The sequence below is a fragment of the Cynocephalus volans genome, chromosome 6, assembly GCF_027409185.1.
Source record: "Cynocephalus volans isolate mCynVol1 chromosome 6, mCynVol1.pri, whole genome shotgun sequence".
In the NCBI taxonomy this organism is placed as follows: Eukaryota; Metazoa; Chordata; class Mammalia; order Dermoptera; family Cynocephalidae; genus Cynocephalus; species Cynocephalus volans.
The window spans coordinates 140,617,579-140,629,967 of NC_084465.1; the positions used below are offsets into that span (position 1 = coordinate 140,617,579).

The 12,389-nt window shown below is 34.0% G+C and overlaps 1 protein-coding gene across 12 annotated transcripts in view; it reads left to right on the forward strand.

Moving 5' to 3' along the window:
* MLLT10 (MLLT10 histone lysine methyltransferase DOT1L cofactor) overlaps positions 1–12,389 on the forward strand; it is a 223,698-nt gene that overhangs the window by 83,182 nt on the left and 128,127 nt on the right. For 11 of the 12 annotated variants that reach the window (XR_010023857.1, XR_010023858.1, XR_010023859.1 and 8 more), the window contains exons 6-8: positions 4,141–4,244; positions 5,744–5,837; positions 7,623–7,718. Coding sequence is in view for 9 of the 12 variants with exons in the window: in XM_063099795.1 (XP_062955865.1) it covers positions 4,141–4,244; positions 5,744–5,837; positions 7,623–7,718 (294 nt within the window). In the remaining 3 variants the exon portion in view is untranslated. The remainder of the gene's footprint in view (positions 1–4,140; positions 4,245–5,743; positions 5,838–7,622; positions 7,719–12,389) is intronic. The other variant, XM_063099798.1, reaches the window with a different exon arrangement.

Sequence of the window (12,389 nt, forward strand, 5' to 3'; positions counted from 1 at the left end):
CAATAAATTTTTTGATTTCCTGTTTGATTTCTCCTTGGACCCATATGTCATTAAGTAGAATTCTGTTTAATTTCCATGTGTTTGTATGGTTTCCAGAATTTTGTTTGTTATTGATTTCTAATTTTAATCCATTGTTGTCTGAAAAAATACATGGGATAATTCCAATTTTTTATAATTTGTTGAGACTTGATTTGTGACCTAATATGTGATCTATCCTGGAGAATGATCCATGTGCTGCTGAGAAGAATGAATATTCTGAGGTTGTTGGATGGAATGTTCTGTAGATATCTGCCACGTCCAATTGTTCTAGTGTGTTGTTTAGATCTTGTGTTTCTCTGCCAATTCTTTGCCTAGATGATCTGTCCAATATTGACAGTGAGGTGTTCAGGTTCCCTGCTCTTATGGTATTAGTGTCTATTTCCTTCTTTAGGTCTAATAGAGTTTGCTTTATAAATCTGGCTGCTCCAACATTGGGTGCATATATATTTATGATTGTCATGTCTTCTTGATGGATGAATCCTTTTATCACTATGTAGTGGCCCTCATTATCCCTTTTTATGGTTTTTAGTTTAAAGTCTGTTTTATCAGATATCAGAATAGCTACTCCAGCTCGTTTTTCATTTCTGTTTGCATGGTAAATCTTTTTCCATTTTTTCACTCTTAGTCTATGTGAGTTTTTATGGGTGAGGTGGGCCTCGCGAAGGCAGGATATAGTTGGGTCCTCCTTTTTAATCCAGTCAGCCAGTCTGTGTCTTTTGATTGGGAAATTTAAGCCTTGTCCATTAAGAGTTGTTATTGAAAAGTGTTGATTTAATCCTAGCATTTTATTGATTTTTGTTTGCATATCTTAAGTGTCTTTTGTTCCTTTCTTTCTGATTTACTGTTTGTTACTCTGTCTTTTAGTATTTTGAATATATCATCCCATTCCTTTCTGGCTTTTAGGGTTTGTGATGAAAAGTCTGATGTTAGTCTGATTGGGGCTCCCTTATAGGTGATTTGACGCTTTTCTCTTGCAGCTTTTAAGATTCTCTCTTTGTATTTGAGTTTTGTCAATTTGATTATAACATGTCTTGGAGAAGACCTTTTTGGGTTGAATACTTTTGTGGATCTTTGAGCTTCCTGAATCTGAAGATCTGTGTCTTTTCCAGTAACTGGGAAGTTTTCTGCCACTATGTTGTTGAATAAGTTTTCAGTGCAATCTCCTTTTTCCTCCCCATCTGAAATACCCATGTCTCGGATATTTGAGTGCTTAAGGTTGGCTGATATCTCTCTTAGATTTTCTTCAATGCTTTTAATTCTTTTTTCTTTTTTTTTTGTCTGCTTGTGGTATTTCAAACAGCCCATCTTCAAGGTCCAATGTTCTCTCTTCTACTTCTGTAAGCCTCTCTGTTGTGTTTTTTATTTTATTGAATGAATTCTTCAGCTCGGCAAGCTCTGCTATATTCTTTTTCGGGGTGTTGATTTCCTTATACATTTCTTCCAGGTCTTGTATACTTTTCCTCATTTTATCATGTTGTCTAGCTGAGTTTTCTTGTATCTCATTCAGTTTCTTTAGAATTATCACACAAAATTCCTTGTCAGACATTTCACGGGCTTGTTGTTCTACAGGATCTAGAGCTTGAGAGTTAGTACCCTTTGGTGGTGTGCTTTCTTGATTTTTCATATTTCTGGTATCTTTCCTTTGATGTTTAGTCATTGTGGCTGTGGGAGTCCCAGCCTATTGCTTTGACACTATTGTCTGGCTAGGATGTTGCTGGGTTTGCCAGTTTGGTATGGCTACCTCAGTTTCTGCTCGGTTGGCCACTAGCCTTGTGTGCATGGTTGCCTTGGGTCTTGGGCCTCTCCAGGGAGCCACCTCTCTGGTCAGCATGCTCTCGGCCAGGCTGTTGGGTCGCACGCCAGCACTGCAGGGCGTGTGGTCTCTGCAGAGCTTCTGCCTCCCCTGCTGGATGTCTCTCTGCTCCGCGTGCACTGGGCTGCTCGGTCGTGCGCCAGCACCGCAGGGTGTGTGGTCTCTGTGGAGCTTCTTCCTCCCCTGCTCGGAATTCTGCATTGTTTTAGATAACACCTTGGGTATCAACTCCAAACCCTGTTCCAAATAAAGTTTGTCCTCTTAGGCAGAATGCTGAAATGTTAAGTTCTTAAGGCCCCTTTAAGGGCATAACCACTGTACTACTGCTCTGGAACTGAGGATGGGGACAGTAGTTTTCTTTTCATGAAGAGACACCCTTGCCCTATGATAGGGTGTTGGGAGGAGGGAAGGATAGGGTAGCCCCTTATTTTCTCAGTTTGCCTCTCCCAACATGGAAACTGCATCTCTACCAGCAAGTTGGGGTAGGGATGATAGAGCCACAGGATTCTTGGCTTGTTTTGATGGCAGGATCCTATGAATGGGAACCACCAGGGCTGAGTAGGATAAGAAACACTGGCAGCCTGGCCCTCCTAGGGTAAAACTGTAGTCCTAGAGTAGGAGCCATGCTCATCTGGAGTTGAACTTCTACCATGGGGCTGGGGGTGGGGATGCGGGGGGGATGATAGGAGCAGATTGTTTCTCAAATGCCCCAGACTTGTACTGTTCTTGTTGAAATTAGTAGGTTTTCTTGAATAAGTTGTTGGGTTTTTTTTTTTTTTTTTTTTTTTTTTTCCATTTGCTGTATGTCCTTAGGACAATTCCAGACACTTTAAACGTTTGTTTCTCACTTGTGAAATGGTTACTGCTCTGGGGAGAGGATCCATGGATTGGCCACTGTGGATGTCATATACTTCCCTCCCCTGTCTTTTTTAAAAAATAAAAGCAATTAAGTCTTATTGAATGGTGAAATGATGGTGTCTCTTCACTATCAGCTCTTTGGAAGTTACTGAAGTATTCTTTGAGGCCTGTTTTGCATATTTCCCCTGAATTTTGCCGTAGAAAATGTTATTGTTTCAGTGTGCTCTGTCCTTTTTAAAAATTTTCTTGATCATTTGTAGGCAAAAATATATATTAAATTCTTCCATTGTAATTGTTTGACACTTTGAACAGTTAGAAATGCTTTTATTTAGTGTGTCTATATTGGAATTTGAGGTTTTACTTTTCAGAAGTATAAAATGATTTTTGTAGTTCAATTCAACTTGAATCTTTATTTTTTAACAGAGGAGTTGAAGTCATTTACCAGACTAGATACTAGGATTTTTTTTTTTTAAAGAACTGTGCCCTTGTAAATATAGTTGCATTGTTTTGTTTGACACTGCAGTAAATGAAACCATGTTGTCCTGTTGAAGTTGGCTAGCTTATACCTTGTTACTGTTTAGAAATTGGCTTCTTTTTTGACATGTGTCCCCTGATTACATGTAATCAGATATTAATTACTGTATACCCAACTTCCAGGCAGCTGATAATTCTATTCATTATACACTGATACTCATAGAATTACGTTTATGTAACAGTCTTTCATAACATGACCAGCCATAATTTTGAGCTGTGAAAAGGTGGCACTATTTGTTATTTTCACATGGGAGATATACAAGATGTCAGATGTCAGTCAGAGTTGCTGGGGGTTTTCAGTGGCTTATACCTCTTGGGGCATCTCTGACTTACTTATTATGTGTTTTCCTCCTTAGCTCTCACATGTCATGTTGATGGGACTTAATGATAGCACACATGGAATTCCTCGTGGACAGTTGGAACGAACTATACCTTGCTCATTCTGTCCATTGTCTCTTAGGTGTCAACTCTCTTTATCAAGCAGAGAGGAAATATAAACCTCTTTTTTATACTCTTGTTATGGGAATCTGTTGAATATTGATGAGGAGGTTTTAAGAAAAAGAAGTTTGGTAAACTATGTCCTGGCTCCCTGCTTTAGTGCCTGTGAAGAGTTTTTGAGACTAATGAAGTTAGTGCCTTTGTGAATTTTCACTAGGACTATTTGTATGTTGCTAGTTATGTTTTCATGTTTATATTGTTTGCAGAAATTAGATTACTGTCATAAAGAAGAATTCATGTTTTGAAGTAAAACAAAGTAGGTTAGATAGTAAACCTCAAGATAATTATAAAATTCAGAGTCGTGTTAAGCAGTTCTGAAGATAATTATAAACTTCACATTCATGTTAAGCACTTACATGATTTTTGTTTTGTTTTTGTTTTTGTTTTTCTACCCTAAGACTTGCTACATTTGTGATGAACAAGGAAGAGAAAGCAAAGCAGCCACTGGTGCTTGCATGACATGTAATAAACATGGATGTCGACAAGCTTTCCATGTAACATGGTAAGTATATTTCCATTGTTGTACAGAACTGAAATTGGCATGACAATCATAAATAAGTTAAAGACTTAGGTACCCAAACATTACTTACAGTAAATTTGATTGGGATAGTTTTAATGGTGAGATTTACTTATTTGTTACTAAAGTGAATTTGCAATAAGTGGACCCTGGTTTTAAAGTCTTATTCTTTGTATGGTTCAGTTTCATCTTATTTAAAATATTGGTATTGATTACCTACTCTTTGATTTGTTGTTAGTATAAAATGAACTGATATAGGTAAATGTAGTGCCTGAAATATTAGTAATAATTCAGTGAATGATAGTGCTTCAAGGGAAAAACTATGCAGTCACCATCATTCTCAACGTTATAGTGGCTGCTTAAGATATTTTTCTGGGATAAAATTTCAAGGGCAAAAATTATTCACAACAAGATACTCTAATAAAAGTTCCAAATAAAAGTTTGGGAATAATCCATACACTTACTAATTTTAAGAATCAGTCTATGCCTAGCTTCCAGTGTAGGCACATGCTCATTTCCTGAGGTTTTAGTGTTTGGATACATGAAGACTGTTTTAGACTCTTTTGGGGGCATGGTGAAAGATTTTTGATTTATATAAATTCTCTTAATTACTTAATTTTCCAAAGGTGAAAAATCCTTTTTGGGGAATGAGATCTATACTACTACTGTAATTTTGAAGTGTTAAAAGTATGAAAAGTCAAATTAACAAGATGATTATAAACTTTAGCATCTTGTGTTTTAAAAAAACATGAATACTGTAACTTTTTTTTTTTTTTTTTTTTTTTTTTTAAGATGACTGGTAAGGGGATCTTAACCCTTGACTTGGTGTTGTCAGCACGACACTCTCCCAAGTGAGCTAATTGGCCATCCCTTTATAGGGATCCGAACCCATGGCCTTAGTGTTATCAGCATCACACTCTCCCAAGTGAGCCACGGGCCGGCCGGCCCTGAGGACTGTAACTTTCAGTTTCTTTCTTTCTTTTTTTTTCATTGTTTTTGACTGAAAAGCATAACTTTTGTTTATCTTGCCTACTGTGCCATGACTTGAGACATTTAGAGTTACAAAATTAGTTGTGTGTGAATGAATCTGCATCCATGGGCTAAATACCATCACAGGCCATTTCAGCCCTTTAGAAGCATGACCTATCCATTTGTACCTGTGACACAGACTGAAAAAGTAAAGTGAAGTATTATGAGGAGAAAAGAATTTATCTTAAATTTAACATCTATTTGTTGACGTAAGACATGCCCACAACTTCATTCTTTATAGATATAGATGAAGAGTTTGTTTAACTTTACAAAACGATCAATTGCAGGTTTGGGTGAAGTGTACTTGGTCACAGCTAGAATGAAAGCCTTTTATTTTCCTTTTTTTCTTAGGAGATACATTTTCTTTACAAGCCTTTCATTCTTGGAAGTAAATTTTATTTGTTTTATATACTGTTTTTTGACTTTTTATTGATACAGTTGACTTTTATTTTCAGTGCTCAATTTGCTGGGCTACTTTGTGAAGAAGAAGGTAATGGTGCAGATAATGTCCAGTACTGTGGCTACTGTAAATACCATTTTAGTAAGCTGGTAAGAATTTGTCTTGAATTTGGTATTAAAATGTTTATAATTAGCTTTGACAATAGAGTAACACTGTTTTATAAAAAAAGACATGGTAGCATTTCTTTTTTCCCTTGATTTTTCCTTTAGATTAAATTTATTTAGCAGGTTTAAAATCTTTCATTTTGGAAATGAAAAACTCTAGTAATTTATGAACAGATTTCACTTTGCTTGAGTTTATTTGTAAAGGTGAATGTTCTAAAATATTCTTATTTAAAACATGTATTAATAGTTGAGAATAAATGTTGGTATGCATTTAGTGGAAAAAATTATGGGGAACTCTATATGTTAACATTATTTTTAATTAATTTGAGTTTTGGCATGTGATTATACATTTTGTGATTTTTTTATCACTTGGCTTCCCGTCTTTCTGCTTTATTACCATTACCCATTTTATTATTTATTTTCATTTTTATTTACTGGGAAATAGTAAATCTGAGATAAAGCTGTTTTGAAACTTGGTTTAAAGGCCTTGAGAAAAATATATTTAAATACAAACCTGGGATTTTTTTTTAACATTTGGTTACACAGTTGCATGGATGATTGAGTTAGTAACATTTGATTGACTGTTACATGTTTGTGTCCATGTTTGTTTGAAGGATCAATATTTCTTTAATGTCCCAAGTGTCTTTTTCTGTCTTTAGTGATACAGATTCATACACTGAAGTAGGCTACTTTGTTTTCCTTTTAGTGTCTAATTTTTAAATTATTACCCTTCCCTTGTGAATGGGGCTGTTTCTTTTCTTTCTTTCTTTTTTTTTTTTTTAAATAATGAGGGGCCCCTGTTCTTATAAAATGAGCTGCTCGTGCCTCAATATACTGGTTCATACATATGAAATACTTAAAAGTGTATATCTATGTCATTTGATGCTCAATGTTTTGATTTATTTTAATGACTAACAAAGAATATTGAAGTGTTTTAAGAGAAATTTTGAGATTGTAAAGCTGAAAGTTTTGCTTACTGGGTGATAATAGCATACTGGAACCTTCATTTTCTAAACGAGATGACACAGATAAAATATAAAAATAATGAGATGGATTTTGAAGTTTGTGGAAATAGAATTTTCTCATTGCTAATTGTTGTCATGATCTTATCTCATTTGCTAGTTGGGAAAAAGTGTGTTTAATAATTTAAACACCCCAAATAACTCTGACCTTCATACTTTATTATGCAGTGGTGTAAGTATTTTAAACAGAAATATGTAATGCTTTTAGTAATGCTTTGAAAAATGCATGGGTCTAATACTGACATTTTCTATAATATTTTTCTTAAGAAACTGCAGAGATAAGTTTTTAGAAAACTGTATGCCTTAATACTGAAGGTATAAGATTAAGGTGCTTCTTGCTTTTCCTAGGGGCATAAAGTAACTCTTAAAATATTTACTTCTCTATTCTTCTAGTCTTGGCATTCTTTTTTAATATGGCATTTTTTCTTTTGATTGAAACTTTCTTTTTTAAAAGCAGACATCGAAAATATATAGTGGCTTATTTGAAAATAATTTCCTTTCACACATTTTAATAAATATACAAAAATATGGCATTAATGTTAAATTTAGGGTTAGATTTTCCTTTATAATGCAGTGGATTACATATAGATGGTATCTAAATTCTCAGTTTGAAATACTGAGAATCTTTTACTTCCATAAATAGACATTTAAAAATACTTCACACTTAATCTGGTTTTAGTCTAACAAAAGATTCTTTACAAAAATTTTATATACATATACATATATGTATATATATTTTCTTTTTTAGAAAAAGAGCAAACGGGGATCTAATAGGTCATATGATCAAAGTTTAAGTGATTCTTCCTCTCACTCTCAGGATAAACATCATGAGAAAGAGAAAAAAGTAAGTGGACTTCTTGTTGGCTAAGTATGTAGCACATCTACTTAATAGAATTTTTTTTTTCCTTTTTAGATAAAATTCTTGAGCTAAATGGAAAAATTGAAATATAGAAATTTTTGACTAATAAAGAGTATTAAGTTAAAGAGTAGGCTTAATTAAAATAATGCCATATTTGTGAATATGGTTTTATCCATTGTAACTGAAAATTTAAAATGAAGCTTGACTGAATGCATGAGAGAGATTTCTTGCATTTGTTGCTGTGGTCATCTTGTGAAATCTTTAGATGACTTCAGCAGTAATAGTTTGTTTCTATATATCATTAACTGATTATTTCACACGTAAGTAATTATCAGCTTTTTTCCTTTATAATAGAACAGTTTTTGAAGTTCTGTGTATTCTCGGCTGGTTTTTCTTTTTCAGTGGTGCTAATGGTTTATTATTTTTTCTGATGATCTATTGTCATACCATTTGTTTGAGAATATTTTGTCTTTTAATTAAAACACTAAAAGCTTGCCTAAATACTAATCTGTCTTCTTCTGACTTACCTGTTTTCTGCTTATATTTTTACTTACTTTAAAGGATATGATGAATTTTTAATAAACTAAGAATGAATACTATAGAATTATTCATACTTAATTTGTAATTCTTTAAGAATACATTGCCAGTATAGTAAAAAGATACTGTTATGAATTGTTTTTAAGGAAGTGAGGATACAAAGGATGTCTTCAAATGGAAAAAAAATTATCCTTATACAGTTGGTAAAAACTAGTTTTGAAAATATTTCTACAGATTGTATTTAAAAACTAGATCACATAATATTTTCACATTTGTAAATACTTAGGATTAGGGAAATGCTAATGTAATTTAAAAACATTTTGGTTTGAATTTATGTTTGCGCCCCTTTTAAGGTAAATATTTAAAAACCTTAAGTATTTACTTTTGAGATTGAATTTTCCATTATGAGTGAAATAATAATTATAACATTATGCTTGAGCTTATACTTTATGCTTTAAGGCAGTTGTTAGGGTTATTTATATATTTTTAGGCCTTTGGCAGCATGTGTACATATTTATTACCTTGATTCCTCATGAAGTGGTTTTGTGATAAAGTGACAATAGAAGGGGTCTATCTTGTTGTGTATTGTAGTTTAGATTGCTGATGAAAAAATGGCAGATTTGGTTTAATTAGCAGTTTCAGTAGAAGCACCATGCGATATTATTTGAGCCTTTTAAACCAAGAACTGTTCTTAGGGGAGGGCTCACAATAAATTGTGAAGAGGAAATTCTCACTATTAATGGTCTTCTGTTCTGCCATTTCATGAGCATTATTTTATTTAAGGAAGTGTTTACTGTATAATTATACTTATTTTAATATATGCCCAGTCGTGTTATTTGAAGGACAGTTATTAAATGTAGTACAGTGTTAAATAAATATAGTGCTGATACTACATTAATTAATTAATTAATTATTATTTTTTGCTGTGGGAATGAATTAGTGTTTGCATTTTATGAGTTTTTTTGTGGTGGTTGCTGAAAGCTAGATTGAAAAACATTGTATTTAGGGCTGGCTGGGTTAGCTCAGTTGGGAGAGCATGGTGCTGATAACACCAAGGTCTAGGGTTTGAAAGCCTTCTGCAAAACCCCCCCAAACAAACAGAAACCATTGTATTTAGCCAAACTTGTTTAACTTTAAATTTTAGAATTTTTGAAGTATGAAAATACTATTTAGATTTTACTTTTAGCAAATATAAGTTTAGTATAACTTGATTTTTTGTTGTTGTCAAGTTTAAAATCCATTTTTGCATTTTATTTTTAATAGCTAAGGTTTGCTGATAATCTATAACATAAACACTGTAAATGAAGTAAGCATGCTACAAATTTGTTGGTCTTATTTGTTTGCCTTGGAAGTATTTGTGAAGGGACTTTTTAAATATGGCATGTTGTTAAGTGATAATATAGTTGAAAAGAATGTGTTATAGACTATCTCTCCCTCCCTCTTTACCTCTTTCAAGATTTTTACTTCCAGTAGGGTCTGGAAAATAAGCTCAGCAGGTTTATAAAGAAGTGCATTGAAAAGGTAATACTCATAATCCAGTCAGACATTTAAAAATACTGTACACTAGTCCCCCCTTATTGTGGTTTCACTTTCCATGGTTTATTACCTGCAGTCAACCTTGGTCTGAAAATATTAAATGGAAAATTCTAGACATAAACAATTCTTAAGTTTTAATTGTGTGTCGTTCTGCATAGCGTGATGAAATCGTGCACTGTCTTGCTCCCTCACACCGCAAAGTGAATCAACCCTTTGTCCAGCATATCCATGCTGTCTTTGCTGCCTGCCTATTAGTCACTTAGTAGCCACTTCAGTTATGACATTGATTGTTGCAGTATTGCAGTGCTTGTGTTCAGGTAACCCTTATTTTACTTAATAATAGCCTGAAAGCAAGAGTAGTGATGCTGGAATATTGTTATAATTGTTCTATTTTATTATTTGTTATTATTGTTAATCTCTTACTGTGCCTAATTTATAAGTTAAACTCTGTGGTAGGTGTGTATGCGTAGGAAAACACATAGTACACATTTGGCCCTCCTTATCCATGGGTTCTGCACCTGCAGATTCAACCAACTGTGGATCAAAAATATTTAGGGAAAAAAACTGATATTTGCAACTGAACTGAAAATGTACAGATTCTTTTTCTTGTCATTATCCCCTAAACAGTATAGTATCACAACTATTTATGTAGTATTTACATTGTATTAGTAATCTAGAGATGATTTAAAGTATACAGGAGGATGTGTGTAGGTTATATGCAAAGACTACACCATTTTATATAAGGGACTTGAGTATCTGTGGGTTTTGGTATCTGCAGAATCCTGGAACCAATTCCCTGTGGATACCGAAAGGTGACTGTCTATCGGGTTCTGTATTATCCATGGTTTCAGGCATCCACTGGGGGTCTTGGAAAATATCCTCCTTAGGTAAGGGGATAACATATCCCTCTTGTATATTATGAGCTAAATTTTGTTGATATTATTCATAAGATACCATTTGAACCATTCTGAATTCTTTTATCTGCCTTTATTCTGGCTTTTCTTTTTTGTATTTTTAAAAATATCATTTATTAAATTTTAAATAAGTGATGCTGATAAGTTATATTTAATACTAAATATTGTGCTATCTAAATTACTTATTTAAAAACAAAATAAACAATTTATAACTTTTTAAATATAGTTATAAGAAAATTAAAAAATACATAGCCTTTGCTTTTCAGAGAATTTTTGTTTGACTCAAGCTGTGTTAACGCCTGTTAGATATATATATATATTTTTTTAAAGATGACCAGTAAGGGGATATTAACCCTTGACTTGATATTATCAGCACCATACTCTCCCAAGTGAACAAACCAGCCATCCCTATGTAGGGATCTGAACCCGTAGCCTTGGTGTTATCAGCACCACACACTCTCAAGTAAGCCACAGACTGGCCCCAACGCTGGTTAGATATTAACTGTACAGTGCAAGCAAGGGGAGAACAGATGTTCATGGTGAGATATGATTTTAAATAAGGGACAGTTTCCCCCCAAATTGAAAATTTGGCATATATCTAAAAGGAACCAAAGTGCATATTTGGAATTAACTAAAGCTATATATGTGAGGGTACTTCAAAAAGTTGGTGGAAAAATAGAATTAAAAGATAATACAAATCTTTCCATAAACTTTTTGAAATGCCCTTGTATATCATGGTTTAATTCAGTCACTAACAGTTTTTGATTCTGAATTATTGTTTAAGAAGAATGTCTTATATTATTAGTATTAGTAATGTTCATTACTGTAAGGAAAACAAACTCTTTTTCTGTACTCACATTTTTGACAACAAATGTGGGGGTTTCTTTCCACACCAAGCAATTTTCCAGTTCTCTTTGGACACCAACTGGGTTTCCTACAGTTCAGTTTTGACACTAACAACCCATAGTTGGCGCAGACTCCACAGGTTAAGGACTCAATTTCACAAGACCACCTGCACCTCAGACACCTGTTGCAAGTCCCAGGTTGTCACCTGTACTTCTGACTAACTGTCTGTAAACTGGTGATTACCACAGCCTTCTCCTCATTAATTTGCTATAATGGCTCACAAAATTCCAGAAACACGTTTTTTTTTTTTTTTGTGGCTGGACTGTATGGAGATCCAAATCCTTGACCTTGATGTTATAACAGTGTGCTTTAACCAACCACGCTAACCAGCCCACCTCCAGAAACACTTTATTTACTATTATTGATATATTATAAATAATACCACTCAAGAAGAGTCAAAAGGAATAGATACATAGGACAAGTTATTGGGGAGGGATGTAAAGCTTCCATGCTATCTCCAGATGCACTACCCTCCCAGTGCCTTGTTGCATTCTCCAAATCCCATTGTTCAGGTTTTTTATGGAGGTTCCATTATATAGGTATGATTGATTATATCATTGGCCATTAGTATTTGACCTCAATCCCCAGTCCTTCTTACCTCCCCAGAGGTCCAGGAGTAGGGCTGAAAGTTTCAACCTTCCAGTCATAAGGTTGGCTACTCTGATGATTAGCCCTCACCCTCCAAGAGTTACCTTGTTAGCATGAACTTAAGTATGGTTGAGAGGGGCTTATTATGAAAAACAAAGGTGTTCCTTTTACCCCA